Below are 20,585 nucleotides of genomic sequence, written 5' to 3' on the forward strand. Positions count from 1 at the left end.
AGCAACCCATTCTTGCCGTAAAAGGTGACTATGCAAGAGGCGATTATCGGCATCGGGCGGTCAGGCTCGCTGACTTGGTTGATGCACGTCATCATATCCCAATTGCGTGTATGATGCTCATGATGTCAATCACTGGATTGTCTGTTCCAGACTCGATTATTTAAAGACCGCCGTCATATAGCTGGAATATTGCTGAGTGCAGCGTTAAACAACAAAGAAACGAGTAGGGGTTACGTTGCCTGTAGCAACATCACGACATACGTGCATAGGTTTTACACGTTGTTACTGTGTCGGGAATAGAACCTGGGTATTCAGCGTTACCAGCGATCGCACTAACTACTATACCATCCCACACACTGGACAAATGGAACGTGGACACAGCGTTAGATCCAAACTGAACAAAAACACTGAAACAGTTCAACGTTAAGTATAAAGAGAGCTCTACAAGTTCGTCAATCGGGTGCATTCATCAACCGGGTTTCGATTTGATCAAACGATAACGATCAATCGTTATCACTAAACTAACGTAGATATACCAGAAACACTGGTATGGTTATTCGTTTTTCTTAGCAGAAGTATTCCAGCCATATCACGGAGGGTTATACGCCAAGAGTAGGCTTCACACAGAGTACTAGTAAATATATCCATGTTGGGAATCGAATGCGGATATTTATTCACTGGACTCTCCACCCAACGCACTACTCCCAAAAGCAGGCGGTGTGTACGGAGTTTAGAGGCACACCCATTCTTGGGTACAGCGGGATGAACATGTCCTCAACCTAGCTGGCATAAGAAACGGAACATTTTTAATAAAAGCGCCAACTTCTACTGTTTCATAAATACCCTACTACAATGAGTAAATTCTGTTTATCAATGTATCAGCAATATTGCCGTACACCAGGGTAGCATGTACGATTGTAATCGTGTGTAGGCAAGTACATGGTTGCATGAGAGGGCAACTTACAACCTTTGTGTCGTGGATTCCCATCATGCCCATTTGCGACATGAATTTGTTACATGATGTCCATTCTGCCGTGGAATGTCAGCATGGGCCACACGGGTACATGATTTAATCGAAGTATCCCTTTCTGTGATTTGCGTTATATTGTGGTGCATTGCTAACGTTCGTAATTGTGAACAAATAGTCTTTTATTATTGGCACCATAAACCAGAAGGGACGAGCTACACATGTATAGGACGCCAAGTCACTGGCTTCACGTTGTGTAGATACAGGGAACAATTAGATATTTATCATCGCCTGTAAGTGTAAATACTACAGCTCAACATAGTCACAATGTTACAGTTACATAATATATCAGTAGTCTGGGAGCTGATTTCATTCTACCTGAATGTAGGCTGTTTAAGACAGTGGTAGTCATGTTTTACTTTTAACAGAAATCATTATATTACCCTTACAGCTGCCTCTAAATATGTCTTTGATGGGCCATGTGTTTGTCGCTCATGTATGATTTTATGAATGCTTCTCCTATACTGTAAGGTATCTGTAGGATGTTAGGTTATTCCACTGCCTTCGTAAGTGTAGAGAGTATTTGGAACAGTTAAATCACTTTATCAGGCATGTTGTAGGATATCCCCTTTGTTCATGCTGTCTTTCTTTTTGTTTTCAACAAAATAGATCATTAATACTAATTATTCATCTAGGCTTTGGAGGTAAACATACTGTCATTTCAATGTAAAAGCCTGTAGATAACCATGCTAAATTGAATTTAGAACTCCAAAACATGAAATACACTCTCTTATTCGGATTCTATCAAGTTTTCCCCACAAACATATTACCACACATACATGGAATCTGAGTGGGTTGGATCGCTGACTTTGAGTGCTGGCGATTAGGTGCCTCACTCTGGCAGTGTGGGTTTTAATCCCGGACGGGACTCAACCCCAAAAAGGTACTAGAATCTGTACTTTACTAAGAAAGTGTCATCCCAAATATAACATTTGTTACATTTGATCACTTTCTAAATGACATTGTGTTCACTTACATATGCTTATTTCAAAATGCCTACCCACAATGATACAATAAGTAGTACTTTCCTGTAAATATTACCTGCCACAGTGATACTGTTAAATAAGCTGTTTCAATCAAAGGTGGTTATTGTGATTTAAAACCTCTGCTTAACCAATCAGATTCAACCATTTTCCTAATTCATGGTAGTATTTTCCTTTGAAAAAAACAACACAGAAACCACTTCCAACAACAATAAGATATTATAATGACACAAAATACACAATTTCTGCTAAAATTCACCACTTATAATTGCAAAACAATCTCAGCAGAAAGGGATGATGATATTAAATGCATTTGAAAGGAATAGTGCTAAAAGTACATGGAGAAAATGGTAGTATCCTCAAAACACATTATCCTCACATATGGTACTGGTACTCTTGCTATCTGTAATTAAATTCAATGGCCATAGAATTTAAAATGGTACATTACACAATAAAAATGTGTACCAGCCAGTGATTGTTTTCTTTTGTCCATGAAGTCCTTGTGTTTATGTGTGATAGTGGGAAATTACTTTTCCATTCTCTTGTGTGTGAGTATGGTTTTATGCCGCTTTTAGCAATATTCTTGCAATATCACGGCAGGGGACACCAGAAATGGGCTTCACACATTGTACCCATGTAGGGAATCGAAACCCGGGTCTTCAGCGTGACAAGCGAACGCTTTAACCACTAGCCTAACTGACCGTCCCCATTCTCTTGTAGAATGATACCTACACACATAACACATAGCATAACACACCTGCTCCAGAATCAAAATAATAAGAATTCTTTGGTTTAGCATGTACTGCAGTTATATCTATTGAAGAGATATAATTCAGAACCATGCTATATGTAAATTCAAGAGTGCAAACTTTTAAGCCAGCATTGTGTGAGGTTTCAAACGTTGAAATTAGCTCTGAAGCTGTCAACAATTATTGTCAAACTCTGATCAGTCCACATCTGAGAATCATGAACAGGTGGGTGTTGGTACTTCATGACAGTTTAACAATGTAGGATTCTGTGACAGTGATGTAACGTATCCAGCGGAATGGCACATAGGAATGTTCCTGGTCATACACCCTCATATAGCGGATCTGTAAGCCAGTGCAGGTGTATCCTGACACCTCGTAGTCCACAATGAGGGGGCCAATCTCCTTCTTGTTTATTTTGTCACCACCTTGGCTGATCAACTGCAATGAAAAATATTTCATTTTGTCGGTGGTTTCATGGTTTTCTTAACACTCTGATTTCAGTTACCATATTTGGCGTAATAAGCGCCCCTGGTGCTTATTACATCGAATACGGTATATCACAGCATGTCAGCTTAATGTGTGAGGAAAGCCAGGAGTCATGTAGGTCTCAGACATTTACCACTTTGATTATAGTGCTGCCAAACTAAGATCTTTGACTTCAAGACAACTCACACCTTGTTTTTCATCAAAGACTTAGTAGTGACAGCATTTGACTTTAAATATATTTATCAAACTAGACTAATATTTTTTTGGGGGGGAAATCTGGTCACTACAGAATTAGGTGAGATAAATAATGTCTATAAAATGTAAATATTATCTAAAGTCTTTTGTCAACACATGAAAGGTAAAATCAAGAGGGAAGCTTCAGTAACCTGAGAGTTGTCTAAAAGTTTATGATGTGTAAGCAAAACTACAACATAAAATAGACAAAGGCATATAGCCATCTAGTAAATTCATCATTACATCATAAACTTGTATTTGATGGAATTCACATAACAAATCAAATACATTTAGGATGAGGTTTATGTGAACAGCCTTTAATCTACCGGTAATAGGAAAATCAAAGGGGAATCAATTCATACAAGAGTTTAAACTTTGCAATCAATACCCTGAATTTTCCAATTGCTTCTGTGTTTCCAGGTAACTTCTTCATCTTCCACACTATTACCCCCTCCTCTCTCTTCAACTCGGCAATCTGACTGGGTCCACTGAGGCCCTGGGACATGCTGGAATCACAAACTTCAGTGCAGTAACGTAGCAACAGTTCAACAACGTGGGTTGCAATACATTTCCAACAACCCTTTCAGATGTTCCCTTTCTTTCAAATTTCTGAGTCCTTTAAATTCTGGGGTTCATTGTATTCTTGTGACCAGATGACTTCCATGCAGATCAAACGATGATTACTGTAAATCGTGGATTTAATGTATCTCCAATAGAATGCGACCGCTGGCCCTTAGCCAAAAATGTGACACCCCCCTCCTCTTACTTACTTATATTGGAGATTTTACGTGCACTTTCCGACTGCAGCATATTTTGCACACGGGCCCGGCCAAGCCATTTAATGTGTTTCCGAAAAGGGGAAAAAGATGTTTGGCAATCCAGTAGGGGTGTTTTAGTGGTTGCTTATATAGAATTTTGGAAATTTTGAGATTTGGAAAAAATGCCAAGAGGACCCCCTCCTCTCAAGCATCAGTGGATTTATATCTAAAGAAAATGTCCTCTGTCAGGTTTACAGGAGAATCCTCACCTTAATCCAACCTAACACACACCAAATAGCACCGCTTATTAGCGCTGAGTAGAGTACTTCCGCTAAAACAATACATGCGCGCTGGCTCGTGTCGGCCTTTGATGCAGTCGCAAAAAACAAAGACACCGTGTTGCATGGGTGACGTCTGTCTGGACTTGCAGGTGTGATCAGTGATGACCTAAGTGTGTAGAACTCTTGTCTTGACCCCAGTGTGACAATTAACAGGATGTAATTAGTGTTTGAATGACATTGTTTATATACTTGTTACAGGTGCTGCTCAATATACAGTGATGTGGAATACATAGTTGTTTGTTTTCAGCGTATGTCTGAGTTGGTATTTCCACTATTCAAAATGTCTTATTGTTGATATATATGCAATGTTTAATATGCAAGCCAAGACCACTCGCATTTAATTCACGCTCGCGTTAATTTCAAAATTTACAGTATTTCGGCACTGTGCTACTAGCAGCTGAGGGATAGCTCACTGAATCAGCTGTGTGAGGACAATCTTTTACAGGGCTTCCATTCATGAGACCAATAATTGCTAATTTATTAAAAGAATAGGAAGTAATGAATCTTGAGGCCATTCAACATTAACATTCCTGAGAATGTACTTGTGTACATGAGATGTGATGAAGACGGGTTTGGTTAGGGTTTGCCAGCACTTACAACTAATCAAAATTTTCTATATTTTCTAAACCGCAATTAACATTTTACAGATTTGCTCAGTAATACATTTGGAAATCAAACAACCAAAATTCTTTTGCTATTAAATGACGACAAAATTATGCAATCGGCTGGAATCTCACATTTTTCCCCTAAAGCCCAGGTTTTCGATAACAAGCAAAATCAACAATGAACCGACTAATATTATGACATCTGTACTGCTCAAAACAAGTGAAAGATCACCCACAATTGGAAGGCCATGTGTTGGCAATACTCACCAGCCACGACAGATTAACAAAGAGTCATATGAAACAATCGGGTGGTCTTTAACTTCTTTTGAGTAGTATATATTTCAGCTACTGACATTTAAGAATTGTTTTTCATTTCTTCTGCATGCATCGAAGTATAACAGTAAAAAATTGTATAGAATCACATTGCGTAGTGGAGCTCTCGACCTATCAGAATTGCCTAAATCTGTGTAACAAATTCATTTTGTAATTATAAACAAAATAACATCAAGCTATGAGCAATTGTGTTTCTCACTTCACTTGATAGGACATGACATTGAACCTCACCTTGTGACTGATTTTGGAATGTTTATTTTCACTGCTATGTAGACAAAATGGCAGCTGGCAGGAATTTCACACTTGAGTCTCACAGTCATGTCAACATCTCTGAGAGAATAAAAATACATTGTAAATGGAGATCTATGAAACACCAATATTTGAAATAACTTTAATTCATAAAACCAAGGTGTCGATCATAAATGTGTTCCAATTTGAATAAACTGATCTCCAGATCATGAAACTACCCATATCCAAGTAGAATGAAGGACATCATAGATGAAATTGGAGTGTTTAATGGTTAAGGTACAAACTTTTAGACCCGTGAAGATGACGTAAAGAGCCACTATGCTTGTCGTAAGAGGCGACTAACAGGATTGGGTGGTCAGGCTTGATGATATGGTTGATGCATGTCATTGTATCCCAATTGCATGGATCGATGCTCATGATGTCAATCACTGGATTGTCTAGTCCAGGCTTGATTATTTACAGACCGCCATCATATAGCTGGAATGTTGCTGAGTGCAGCGTTAAACAACAAACAAACACTTTTAATAGGGATCCCTTGATTCTAGTAGAACAGCAGTAGTATAAATCTTAGGGACCACAACATGGCTCCAAATAGTGTCTGGAAAAATATTCTCCCAGACAAAAGTCCCAGACCTACCCACTCCAGAACATAAAATAGTTGGTCGCTGGAGATAATTGTGTCTTACCTGCTACCTTTAATTTCTGACAGGAATATCATCACTCTGAGAGGGAGTGTTATAGGGAACTCTCCATGAGCACTGTATGTCATGATAGAGAACTGCAAGAGAAAAATAGTACTTTACCACGGGACAGTTAACACTTCATTCCTAGAAGCAGCTGACCTTTTGCACATACAGTCAAACACCTTTGTGTTGAACTTTGATGTGTCGAACTTACGGTTGTCTCGAAGTAAGAGTCTGGTGCCTGAGTATTCCTTCTTTATTCATTATTTTCAGCTGTGTTGAAACTCGGATAACTCGAAGTTGGTTTGTTGTTAAACGCAGCACTCAGCAATATTCCAGCTATATGACGGCGGTCTGTAAATAATCGAGTCTGGACCAGACAATCCAGTGATTGATATCATGACCATCAATCCACGCAATTGGAATCGATGACATGCATCAACCAAGTCAGCGAGCCTGACCACCCGATCCCGTTAGTCGCCTTTTACGACAAGCATAGTCACCTTTTATGGCAAGCATGGGTTGCAAAAGACCTATTCTACCCAGGAATCTTCACGGGTCGATAACTCAAAGTATTCACGCAGGTCCCTTCACCTTCGACACAACAGTGTTTGACTGTAGCTGTGAACTCTCTGCTATTACTTTCATTTTCACTCTCATTCATGGAAGCAGTTATGTGAGATTTAAGTCATATGAAACAATTCTTGCATTATGCATACCTTCAATCATCTTTGATATGATTCCATAATGCTGGATTGAAAACCAAAAATTCATGTACAATGTGTGTCTTTCATACTTCCTTGAATAGGAACACTTAGCCACATCTCAATATTCATGTGTGAGAAAGTGAGAATGAAAGTAGGGTTTTAGCAGTAATTCAGCAATATCACACACCATGCACACCAAAAGGGCTTCAGATATTGTAGTCATGTGGGGAATAGAAGCTAGGTCTTCAGCCTGATGATTGAATGCTTAAACATATACTGTGTATGACCGAGGATAAGCCGATCTCAAAGATAAGCTGAGGTATTAACTTGGTCCTTAAAATCTGTATCAAAATGTTATGTGTGGTAGATTAGCCAGACCCCAACCTAAAACTACGTCTTGTCATGATCCGTCATCCGAAATAGAAGATCAACAAATCCGTATTGAAACACGCAAGCTAATCCTGTCATTACTCCATCAGTAATAAAAAGTGTTTAATTGTATATCTGGACTTATGTTTATAATCTATGTAATCTATTTTATATTAATCTTAATCAAACATTCATTCAATAATATTTACATTAATTTCGGTGTCCATCCGGTACTTACAACTTCCGTTTGCCCCATTCCATAAGGTCCCTTCCCGCTCCTTACAGTGGGCTAACAATTGCCTATACACATACAGACTTGCAGTTTCATTATTCCCACTTTTCTCACACAGCTTACTTAAACTTACTTCTCCTGTTTGTGGGTGCACTTTCAGGATCCTGTCACTGTCAAACTCGTCAAGTTTGACACATTGGTGAAAATTACACCTGTCAAGCTGGACATTTTGTCCAAGACCTGCAAACATATGTTTGATAATTAATTAGGTATTTTACATATATGCTGAGCTAACATTTGGGGAAAAAGTGGGAAAAATATTTGACCATTTGTTAAATCTCCCTACCATTTGTTAAGTACTTTCAGTAACAAAGTAATGTCTTAGCAGGGCAATAAGGAAAGGGAAGTAACTCTTTAACAAAATATTTCTTTGAATCAAATGGTTGATAGATATTAAAACTGTGATACATGTCCCGAAATGCATAGCATTTCTTGAACCAGTCTTGGAATAAGCAGAAGGTCATAAAAGCACATGATTTCATACTGTATCGTAAACCTAAGTTCAACAGATTGTCCAAGTATTACTTTGGGGATAGGGACAGGAACATCACTATAACTACTTTGTTTACCAAGCACAATATTCTTTATAATACCTCCATGTCAGAACGGTGAGATCTGATTGGTCCACATGATCTTGATGAAATAGTATGTTTCCTGCTTTGGAGGGAAATAAATTTCTCAGTGGGAAAATAAATCCCTTATACCCTGCCACAAACAAGACAGGCAGCACGTGGATTTCTGAGAGGCAGAATAAATCCCTTATGCCCCGCTTCAAAGCAAAAAGACGCACAATTTTTCCGAGTCAATGGAAGTCACTGGTGACATAGCACAAGCTGTGTCAGCTCAATCAAACAGTTTTGAATTTGTTTGAATTCTTTTACAATGTCATATTGATTCATGTCAGTAAGATAAATTTGTTGTAGCAGGATCACTTGGATACGTAGGGTTTTATGTGTCCCTCATTAGGTCTTATGCGTCCGGCCTGTGAAATAAAACCTCACCCAGTGATGCATAAAACCCCATGTATCCCTCGTGAGTTTTCCGAATTTTTGAACATTTTATATTTTGTGTTGCCTAATGTTAACACATCATCAACCATGTCAACAGATGGAATATGAATATTTAGATATCAAATTGATGTGTTTTCCCATCTTTTTGCTGAGCCTTATCAGTTGCTTTTGGGCTGAACACTTTTATAACGTTTTAAAGGCAAGGATGTAACTAGGTAAATATGGCATGTAACACTACAAAAGAGTGACATGAAAAGCTAATCTGTTTTGGCCTACCTACCTTTCAGCTGGCCCTCCTGGTGGACAACCATATCCTCATTTAATGCTATTTTTATCAGGGGACTGCCAATCAAGAAGTTCTTCATGTTGACAGAACCGTTAATCTCCATCCGACTTACACCTCCCTGAAAACCATGACTGATATAATGATCAAATACATTTACACAAGAAATATTTTATCTAAATCTATCTACAGTAAACTACATTTGTAACGAACATGCTTATAACGAACTGACGGATATAACAAACTGTTTTTGGGTCTCATTCATTTGCTGTATATATGTTGTATATATGCTCATAACGAAATATGGTTATAACGAACTAAAGTTAGTGGTCCCTTTGCGTTCGTTATAACCATAGTTTACTGTAGTTCTATGCACAATTAACCTACTTGCTTCATCACTGCATATTCAATAACAATGCTACTGGCCATGTTAGCCTGATATATCAGTCTTCAGCCAAATGTTAGACATGTCAGTACAGATAATGATGGATTCTCTGGGTATTGCGGTGTAACTCTGTGTTTAGCTTTTCTGCCACCCTATCCTCATGAACACCTACAAAATGTTTCAGCTCCATCCCTACAACAGTTCTGGAGAATTGAAGAATTGAAAAGACTGCCAATGATGATACAGGATAGCATACTCTCGGTCTCACCATGGCTATTGTTAAAGATTGCATGTCACTGCAGCTGGCACATTCGTGACCAACTCGTGTTAATCCGCAACAAGCTGAATAGTGACTCGCTCGTGGCCATTTTAGCGACCGGGTTCCGTCTAAGCGCAAACGCGCATAGATAAAAGAATTTCAACTCGTTGCGTAATGATTCATCTATATTCCTCATACATTATAAATATTTCAGATGCAATTTAAAGCACATCTGGACATGCAGTACTATACAGTATGATTGAACACGTTTAACTGTATCTGGGGTATATTTTTAGATGCAAGACATATATAAAATAAAAAATTATTCCTGAGGGATTCTTTGATCATATGCACATTCTGATTGGTTGGTCATATTTTCACACATAACATTCATCGATAGTGGGGCAAGTCTTTTTGCAGGTTACAGAAAGGAGCAAGTGGTGACGAATGCAGCTGGCATCCAAGAATATTCTTGTGAAATAGATTCCCTGCATTCATAGCCAAGTGGACATGTATATAACGGAGCTAGCATTGCCCAGCCATGAAAACTTACCCCAAACTACAATAAAGGACAACAATCTGAGTAAATGTCAGTTTATTTCAGAAGTTATAATTCTGTAAATGTAAACTGTTAGCGTAATTCAACAAAAGTCCAACAACAGTAACACTTAAATTATCAAAGGATATGAATTGTTTTACCCTGCAATATTGTTTTAATGCAACAAAAAGTTAATTTTGTCAATGAAGTCTGATTTTGGCACAGTAAAGTTGACACTTCTCACATTCATATGAACAACGCCACCTACCAAGTTTTTCTGTACTACATGTATATGTGCCCCTCATAATAGATAGTAATCCATATCTATTAGAGATTACGGGTGAATTGAAAACACTCACATTGGAGTCGAGAACAGCTGTCAGCCTTTCAACAACATCAACAAACACCTCATTCCTCCTGTTCTCCTGAAATATAGATCTGACTGTAAATTTTATGCTAAATGTAATTAAATTTTTGTTCAAACAATAGTTCACTAATATTTGATGAAATATGAAGAAGACAAGCCAATGAAAAGTTGCTGGAAACATGCTTAAGTGCAGTCCAAACACATGTGCCTTTATGTAACCAGGCTCACCAGACTGAATGTTTTGAAATATCATGCAAACAATTTACCTGCTCAAGTTTTATTACCTTAGTCGATCTAGCAATACCCAATGAACCTAATCAATCTCGCTGCCGCTACACAAAGATCCGAGGACATCCAATTACGGGTCACGTCAGAACGACCTTTCGTGAACTTTGACTGACCACTGAAATTGCTAACAAGAAGTCAACATCAGCCAATTAGAAAGCAGCTTTCTTGAGCTTTTACGGAACTCATTTCAACCTGGAGACTACACTTGAAAAATATGTTTACACAGTTTTCGATTAAAAGTTTGAAAACTGAACAAACGAACATTTCAGTATGTCCAATATATGGTTGAGATTGTATGGCAGTGCTTCCCACGTACTGTGCAATGCCTCCTCCATTCAAATGTTTATCCCACGGAAGCGAGAGATAGACGATAATTTTGACGGAATCAGTCTTACGGGCCGTAACTGTCGTTCAGAATACCCCATGTTAAATTTTTCGAGAGTGAATGATTAGACAACACATTCCAACCGTCATTTTCATGATCTGGTAAGCAACACTTTGATTTATCAGATGAATGGTCGTTCTGACATGACCCGTAATGGGATGTCCTCAGATCTTTGTTTAGCAATAGCGAGAACTAAGATCTGATTTTAATGAGATCGTGAACCTAATTGTCTTAATTTCACACAAGGTACTAATTACATGTCTACTAAACTGAAAAAGCCTTACTCAGTCTCTTACTTCACACCTAGCTTTCCTTTTGGCTTTGAACACTTTCCATTAAAACCTGAAGAGTGAGTGAGTGAATAATAAAGCACCAGGGCCAGGATAAGGATTGGAGTAACCTTAAACTGCTATTCTACCATGAATTTGGAAATGTCTCAATTCTGATTGGTCAATCAGAGGTTTCAAATCATAATAACCACCTCTAATTGAAACAAGTGATGGGTAAGGTACTTGCCATATCTGCTTGTGATCGGATGACAGGCTTGTTCGCTGCACTGAAGGGCACGACCCTGCTGTCGATTCCAAGCTGAAGGGAAGTAAGTGCATTGACTGTATGATGGAAATGACAATGTTACATTCATGATTTAATCCATCTTATTAATCAACGCTGGATATACAAAGTCAAAGAAACCTTTTCACTCCCACATAACATTTGGAATTAACCCTGACATGAAGTTAGACATTCATAGAGTGTTTCTCAATACACAACTTCACTATACGTGTATCACTATATCAACATCTGACATGTTCAGTTACTTCATGTAGACCTGCATGGTCTTCTATTTAATCATACTCTAACACAAGGATCAGTGTAACGGCAATGGTATGGCGCGGGCTGGTCAACATGATCATCGTTAATGCAATTAAGAATTATTCTATTCCATTATACAGAACAGTTATATATACAGAACCACTCACTAGTCTAGCTGCCACATCTTCTTGTGTTGATCGGCTTGTTTCTATGACAACTGGCTCACTAGTGATGTAAGGTTTCAACTTGTCAGTACTTGCAAGCTGGATATAACCATAGTCCTAAAATGGAAACTTTAAGTCTATACTCACATGGACATTTACATGATTAAACTATAACGCTAATTGAAAAGTGACCCACATGGACGTTATAAATGAGTTTACTGTATATAACTCAATAATCAGCAAACAACTACACCAAATATGTAGACTTGGAATACTGTGATGTAGTATGCGGTATTAGCAGTTGATTGATCCTGCGAGAAATGTGAACTTAATTCCATGAAATCACTAGCATGAAATGCGAAATAAGGCACATTCAAATGAGATATGAGATAAGGCCATTTAATACAGATTGTAAACGTTCCAAGAAGTTATTAAACAAGGCAGCATGATCTTTGGAACATGATTCAGCAATGGTATGTATTCAATAAGCATCATCACGCTGGCCATAACTGTATTGGTACTCGTGGATGAGCAGTGTTTTGACAATATCGTATTCGACATAATAATCGCCCCGCTCTAATAAGCACCTACGGCGATATTTGCGAATACATTGGCTAGTGAACAATCTCAATTAGCACCTCTTCCGATTGATCAGTATACACAAGACTTATTTATTTGTGTATAATATGCACACATGTGTTATATGCAATTAAAAATTAAATCCTTGAAAAATATATCTGTTTTATATAAACATTTCAGGCTACCAGCATTAACCACGAAATTTACGATCTTTCAACTCTGTTTTTTTTCACGATTTCTAATTTAGAGAGCGCCCTGGGTGCTTATTACACCGAATAGGGTAATCATAACTGTATAGGTACTCATGATTTCCAGTATATAAACATATACAAACCAGCATTTCATCCAGTACTTCATATAACAAAAGGAGGTTACTTTTGATAGCATTTTCAGACACTGTTCCACAGAAGTCCTTACAAACATGGTATAATCTGAAAATAAATGGCGACTCTAGAACAAAGATGAAGTTAACACTGGCCACATGTCATGCAACTGCCAAAACTGCTATTTATATCATGAATATTTCATTAATGAATAGAACTTTGGTATTAAACCATGTGTATGATATCTATTACATGGGCAGTGGTGTCCTAGAGAGGTGAGGAACATAGACAGGGGTGTCCTAGAGATGTGAGGAACATCGACAGGGGTGTCCTAGATATGTGAGGAACATCGACAGGGGTGTCCTAGAGATGTGAGGAACATAGACAGGGGTGTCCTAGAGATGTGAGGAACATATACAGGGGTGTCCTAGAGATGTGAGGAACATCGACAGGGGTGTCCTAGAGATGTGAGGAACATCGACAGGGGTGTCCGAGAGATGTGAGGAACATCGATAGGGGTGTCCTAGAGAGGTAAGGAACATAGACAGGGGTGTCCTAGAGAATAGAGGAACATAGACAGGGGTGTCCTAGAGAGGTGAGGAACATAGACAGGGGTGTCCTAGAGAGGTGAGGAACACAGACAGGGGTGTCCTAGAGAGGTGAGGAACATAGACAGGGGTGTCCTAGAGATGTGAGGAACATACACAGGGGTTCTAGAGATGTGAGGAACATACACAGGGGTGTCCTAGAGAATAGAGGAACATATACAGGGGTGTCCTAGAGAGGTGAGGAACATAGACAGGGGTGTCCTAGAGAGGTGAGGAACACAGACAGGGGTGTCCTTGAGATGTGAGGAACATACACAGGGGTGTCCTAGAGAATAGAGGAACATAGACAGGGGTGTCCTACAGAGGTGAGGAACATAGACAGAGGTGTCCTAGAGAGGTGAGGACCATAGACAGGGGTGTCCTAGAGATGTGAGGAACATACACAGGGGTGTCCTAGAGATGTGAGGAACATACACAGGGGTGTCCTAGAGAATAGAGGAACATAGACAGGGGTGTCCTACAGAGGTGAGGAACATAGACAGAGGTGTCCTAGAGAGGTGAGGACCATAGACAGGGGTATCCTAGAGATGTGAGGAACATACACAGGGGTGTCCTAGAGATGTGAGGAACATAGACAGGGGTGTCCTAGAGATGTGAGGAACATACACAGGGGTGTCCTAGAGAGGTTAGGACCATAGACAGGGGTGTCCTAGAGATGTGAGGAACATACACAGGGGTGTCCTAGAGAGGTGAGGGACAGAGACAGGGGTGTCCTAGAGAGGTGAGGAACATACACAGGGGTGTCCTAGAGAGGTTAGGACCTTAGACAGGGGTGTCCTAGAGATGTGAGGAACATACACAGGGGTGTCGTAGAGAGGTGAGGGACAGAGACAGGGGTGTCCTAGAGATGTGAGGAACATACACAGGGGTGTCCTAGAGAGCCGAGGGACAGAGACAGGGGTGTCCTAGAGAGGTGAGGAACATACACAGGGGTGTCCTAGAGAGGTTAGGAACATACACAGGGGTGTCCTAGAGATGTGAGGAACATACACAGGGGTGTCCTAGAGAGGTGAGGGACAGAGACAGGCGTGTCCTAGAGAGGTGAGGAACATAGAGATGTGAGGAACATACACAGTGGTGTCCTAGAGATGTGAGGAACATACACAGGGGTGTCCAAGAGAGGTGAGGGACAGAGACAGGGGTGTCCTAGAGAGGTGAGGAACATAGTCAAGGGTGTCCTAGAGAACAGACTAACATAGACAGGGGTGTCCAGGAGAATAGAGGAACATGGACAGGGCTATCCCAGAGAACAGAGGAACATAGACAGGGCTATCCTAGAGAACAGAGGAACATAGACAGGGCTATCCCAGAGAACACAGGAACATAGACAGAGGTGTCCTAGAGAGAGGTGAGGAACATAGACAGGGGGGTTCTTGGGTACAAAGAAGATATACAGGGGTGCCCTAGAGAGATGTGGAACATAGTCAAGGGAATCGCTGGGGTAGAAACCCTACACTTGGGTTCCATGGACAAGAAGAAACATGCATTTAAAAGAATGCCGACAATCAAACTGCTGTGGTTGTGATGACCACAAATTCAAAATTATAGTTATTTAGTTATATCATAGTTATATCATAGTTATATCAGAGCTCGTTTCATTACAAACCGATGCTGCTTGGTTCCTACCTGCTGAGTATTTCTATCACTGCTACTGGTGATAGTTCAGATGTTGATGTTGCAAAGAAAATTAGGTTATTTCTCTCAATGTAGAAGTAAGATACATTGTCATCCTTCTGCAAGAAAACATAAATTACAGCAATGAATCACACCAAAGTGCATAGAACTTAATACCATTGACCATGACAATTTCCTGACACCAAACAAGTTGAAAGTAATTCCTATGTTTCTTAAACTTTCCAAGATATTATAATGTTCGTCATGTAGAAGAAAGCTCTACAGGTGAGGCTCCATTACCATCTACATCAGCTCTGATATGTGTATCAGTTTATCACAGGGATATCAAACATCTGAGCTTTGACATGGCCACTATTCTGTCAGTTTGACTAGTGAAAATTCCAAGAACTAGCAGTTTTATCCCAAATTGTAGTGATATTAAATAAATATTTTCTCCACAAATTGCAGACTTATTCGGTTCAGCTCACGGAATTTAATGCAGATATAAGCAGTGTTATTTTGCCTCATTCCAAAGCCATCTGTCATAGCCAATATTGCTGTTTAATGTATCACTACTAAGTACATGTACTTACAAAGTGAGGCTGTAGATTCCTGCCATCCTGGTTAAGTTTCTTCACAAAGACACCAGTTGTGTTGCTTTTTAGGTGATCCTTTCGATCTTTTAGTTGTTAAAGTTCACAAGCTGATTATGAAGTGACACATTTGGTTATATTTCATCGCATTATCACAAATGTTACAACAGAATTCCAATTAGAATGCTAGACCATATTTTGAATATGCAAAGCATATCTTTAAACATCTCGAAGATTTAACCTAGTGACTTAATCCCAGATGTATATGCTGTAATATAATGTTATACAAAGGAAAAGTAACTAATTGCATTTGTAGGAGATAACCAGGCACCTCATTACATGGGGCATAGTTGAAAGTGGGCTAGTACTCTCACCAACATTGTCCCCTGTTGGATCCACTCAAGTTTTCTTGCTATAATCACACACCGAATGTGTAGATGGCCTTTGAAGTTAATGTCTTTATGATCTTTTGTGTTCAATTGTTGGTCATATACCAAATAAAATAGCCCACTGGCTCAGTTTTCATTCTTTGTCTTCTTGTTTGTTGTTTAACGCCGCACTCAGCAATATTCCAGCTATATGACAGCGGTCTGTAAAATAATCGAGTCTGGAACAGACAATCTAGTGATTGACATCATGAGCATCGATCAATGCAATTGGGATTGATGACATGTATCAACCAAGTCGGGAGTCTGACCACCCGATCCCGTTAGTCGGCTTTTACAACAAGCATAGTCGCCTCTTTACGGCAAGTATGGGTTGCGGAAGACCTATTCTACCCCTGAATCTTCACGGGTCCAGTTTTCATTCAATAGACTGCAATGATGTACTGATCAAGTATACATGGTAAACTTGATGTATTTCATTAGTAATGACATGTAGAACCCTTTCTTGAAGAATAGCTTCATTGTGAGTTCTTTACATGTGGTCAATAAGGATAATTGGTATTGTAAATCAGTACGCTTATAAAATCTGTTCGACATAAAAAAGTATCACAAAAACTTGATTGCTCCTGGAAATCTAAGGCATGTATCTGTTTATTTTCACCCAGATTCATGTCATGGTGAGTATGCTTGTGAAGGTTGCTCAACAATAATTAAAGTATATTACTGCATTCACCAATTTCATCACGTCTGAAACAGGCAAAACCCAGGCAGGTGGGTGATAGCATGAGCAATGATCAACGCTGTCATGTTACCACGACTGCGATCGTATGACGGCACACCAGATGATCTCTGATGATAACACACTCAGATTCACGTGAAAAAGATACATGTCTTCTTTAAAAGTGGTTCATAAATTGGAGAAAGTACACATATTTCAGAAATCATGGCAACGCAATACTGTCTTGTTTAAAAACACGTTTAACTTTGCAACATCATTTTTCGAGCACCTGTTTCGTCTGCATTCATCCGGGCATTTCATTCCGGAAATCACGTCGGCAACGAGAATTCTCGAGATTGACGGCAAATGTTCCTGTACACTAACACGGAAAATACAACCGTTTACTTCAGTTTTTATCCCGATCGGTGTAACGATTCCACGACATATCAGGTATTAAGAGTTTAATCATTCTATGTATAATCTTAAATTTGCATTTTGGCAACATATTATTATTGACTGATTATATCACACCGTTTTCTTCACTGTCCCTCTCCACACGTTAGGGCCTATCTGAAGTGGTGAACCTAACCTAAATCCTGTGATCCGATTATGTTGGATTTGTTCACTTGATGTTATATCGGTTGTATTCCTTATCCTGTTCTTTGTTATTGCACAATCTCCACCATACCTCTTTTAACTGCGCTGTAGCATCTATAGATATGCTTCGGTGCAAGACCTTTGCCTAACGAGCAGTGATGCTGAAAACTTGCACTGTGCTGGGCTACACATTCCCTTCCTAACGTATTTCAACCTGCTGATGTTATACACGTTATGAAAGTAATGTTTGAGATAAAGATTGACTTACATTACGTCAATACTGGGCAATTTATCAATCATTTTAGCGAAATCACATAACTTTATCAGCTGTTAATATGTACGTGTGTTATAGGCCTAATGTCCACAGCTACAATAGTGATTAACGTTTACAAAGCTATTAGATCAGTCTAACCCTGTCCTCATCCGATTCTATTGATTTTACATAGTACACAAACATATGAACATATTATGGACATGGATTTAAGTTGGAGTTTACTCCTGGAAATGTGTGGACAATAATCACGATAATGGTTTTAGCATGCCTACAAGATACAATGATACAGTGATGTCAGATACAATATATACCATGTTTACAAGTAAAAACATACCCATAATAGCCTAGTCGGGTAGCCTAGTGGTTAAAGCGTTCACTCGTCACGCCGAAGACCTGGGTTCGATTCCCGACATCGGTACAATGTGTGAAGCCCATTTCTGGTGTTCCCCGCCATGATATTGCTGGAATATTGCTAAAAGCAGCGTAAAACCATACTCACTCACTCACTCTGATGAAACAAAATCCAATGATGTTATTGTTAACTTGAAAATATCATTGATGTAAACATCTCTTGTACGTCTTCCCCATGTTCACTAAGTCTATTCTGGCATGTTTGTAGGTCAGCAAGATGCATCCAGTAATCAATATTAGAAGATGAACCTTGTTTTGGACATATCAGTTGTTGTAATATATGTTTTGAGTTTACATTCATGTAACTTGTAAGATGGATAACTGTTTATCAAGGGTTTGTTGTATCAAGAGACTTTGTACCATGATACAGGTCTCATATTGTGAGGTGATACGATCCAAAACTATGCAAACTTTTATAAGCAACTATGCACGATAAGGAAGACGTGTGACATGGTGTAAATGAATTGTAAAATACTTTTCTCCTGATTGTTTGTACAAGAGTACATCACATCCATTCACTGTTTTTGTATATAACTTGAGTTTACCAAAAAAATTTTGTTGTTAATTCCTTTTGATGAGGGAAGACTCCTTAATCAAGTGAATGTGTGATGTGTTTGTATACTTTGTACTGTACCATTATATTACCGTAACACAGACCTTGTCTTAATAATGCTAGTAACAGAATTGCATCTATCGAGTAGAATTCCTGTACCACTAGTACTACTACTAACAATAATGATAGTAATAAAAATATATCACTCATCGAGAAGGACTTAGTGTATGTTACTGACAATGATTTGTCTGGATTCAGGATGTAGTTGCTAAGGTTACCAGTGACAAATATGTTATTAAATGTTGACAAATTAGCAGGTAATCAGAGGTAACAAATAATCATTGTGAAATATGACTCTCAGTCAGGGTTGGAAACTAAACATATTTAGTCCACTAGTCCTTATAATGATAACATATAGCAAAATCCTTTTAAATGACAAATTTCTACTAGTCCTTATGATACCTTAACTATTGGGCAGTTTGGCAAGGACTACAGGACTAGCCAATTTCTAACGCTCCTCTCTAAAATATTTCATATACAGTAAACTACGGTTATAACGAACACGCTTATAATGAACTGACGGATATAATGAACTTACTTTTTGGTCCCGACTACTTGCTGTAGTCATGCTGTATATGTACTTATAACGAACTACGGTTATAACGAACTAAAATTAGTAGTCCCTTTGAGTTCGTTTTAACCGTAGTTTACTGTATGTAGAACACTATTACAACTAAAAGTTGCTGGAACTTAAACAGTAAGCTATGTCAATAAATATATTTACATTCATCATTGTCCATGTACTGAGCATGCTTAGCACTGGTCTTGTAATGACTTTGCAATGGCATGTTAAGATAAGTATGATAAACATGATTCGTTGTTATAGTAAGTAAATGTGAACAATAAAAACTGTTACATGTAAGAAAATGTTGGGTGTGTCACAAACATGACCATCTGAATCATGTACATGTTAATGCGTTTACTTATCACAGTTTGGGTGATAGGTGCATAGTGAGAAGTTACTAAAAAGGGCAGAAAATCCTTGTCACTCATGTACCTAGGCTAAGCAATCTTAGCTCTATGACTATTGGATTGCTACTTAAGGTTTGTGAGTTTTACTAAGATTTGAATCCCTACAATTGCTTTGTGTGGGCCCTTGGTTGTTTAATTGAATCATGATATTATTATGCCAGGGATTAATCCAGGATTGCCAACTAAGTGTCCTTGGCAGGCAAATTGGGGAAAAAGTTAAAAAAATCTTTGTTCAAAATTGGATTTTTTAAAATGTTCTTATTTTTGTAAATTCTGAGGAATCTGGAAACTAAGTGTCCTTGGCAGGCAAATTGGGTAAAAAGTAAAAGAAATCTTTGTTCAAGATTGGATTTTTTTAAATGTTCTTATTTTTGTAAATTCTGAGGAATCTGGAAATTTTTAATTCATATCGTGAATTTTTACTGTCAATTGATGCTGTCCTGAACCAAATATCAAAGCACTTAAGCAGATCTAGATAAATCCCTGTATGCTGATAAAAATAGTTTGCAATCTTTTGGTTGGTCAAAAATATTACAATATTTCAATTACATATAATAGTATATTATTTTTTAAGATATATGTCACAATA

At 38.6% G+C, this 20,585-nt stretch overlaps 2 protein-coding genes across 3 annotated transcripts in view; one reads left to right on the plus strand and one right to left on the minus strand.

Moving 5' to 3' along the window:
- Positions 1 to 2,210: 2,210 nt before the first annotated feature.
- Positions 2,211 to 17,456, minus strand: LOC124134878 (AP-4 complex subunit mu-1-like). Its single transcript, XM_046499954.2, has 13 exons — positions 17,299 to 17,456; positions 16,026 to 16,111; positions 15,445 to 15,551; positions 13,222 to 13,318; positions 12,312 to 12,425; positions 11,848 to 11,919; positions 10,651 to 10,716; positions 9,107 to 9,230; positions 7,890 to 7,996; positions 6,452 to 6,543; positions 5,748 to 5,846; positions 3,868 to 3,985; positions 2,211 to 3,197 (listed from the first exon to the last, which is right to left on the minus strand). Exons 1-13 carry the CDS (start codon positions 17,354 to 17,356, stop codon positions 3,000 to 3,002), a joined length of 1,338 nt encoding a protein of 445 aa, XP_046355910.2. The 5' UTR covers positions 17,357 to 17,456; the 3' UTR covers positions 2,211 to 2,999.
- A 6-nt stretch (positions 17,457 to 17,462) lies between these two features.
- The window catches only part of LOC124134879 (RAC-gamma serine/threonine-protein kinase-like), a 60,699-nt gene continuing 57,576 nt past the window's right edge, over positions 17,463 to 20,585 (plus strand). For both annotated transcript variants that reach the window (XM_046499955.2, XM_046499958.2), the window contains exon 1: positions 17,463 to 17,579. The gene's annotated coding sequence lies outside the window, so the exon portion shown is untranslated. The remainder of the gene's footprint in view (positions 17,580 to 20,585) is intronic.

This window comes from Haliotis rufescens, unplaced genomic scaffold (genome assembly GCF_023055435.1).
Source record: "Haliotis rufescens isolate VD_foot unplaced genomic scaffold, xgHalRufe1.0.p SCAF_3, whole genome shotgun sequence".
Taxonomy (NCBI): domain Eukaryota; kingdom Metazoa; phylum Mollusca; class Gastropoda; order Lepetellida; family Haliotidae; genus Haliotis; species Haliotis rufescens.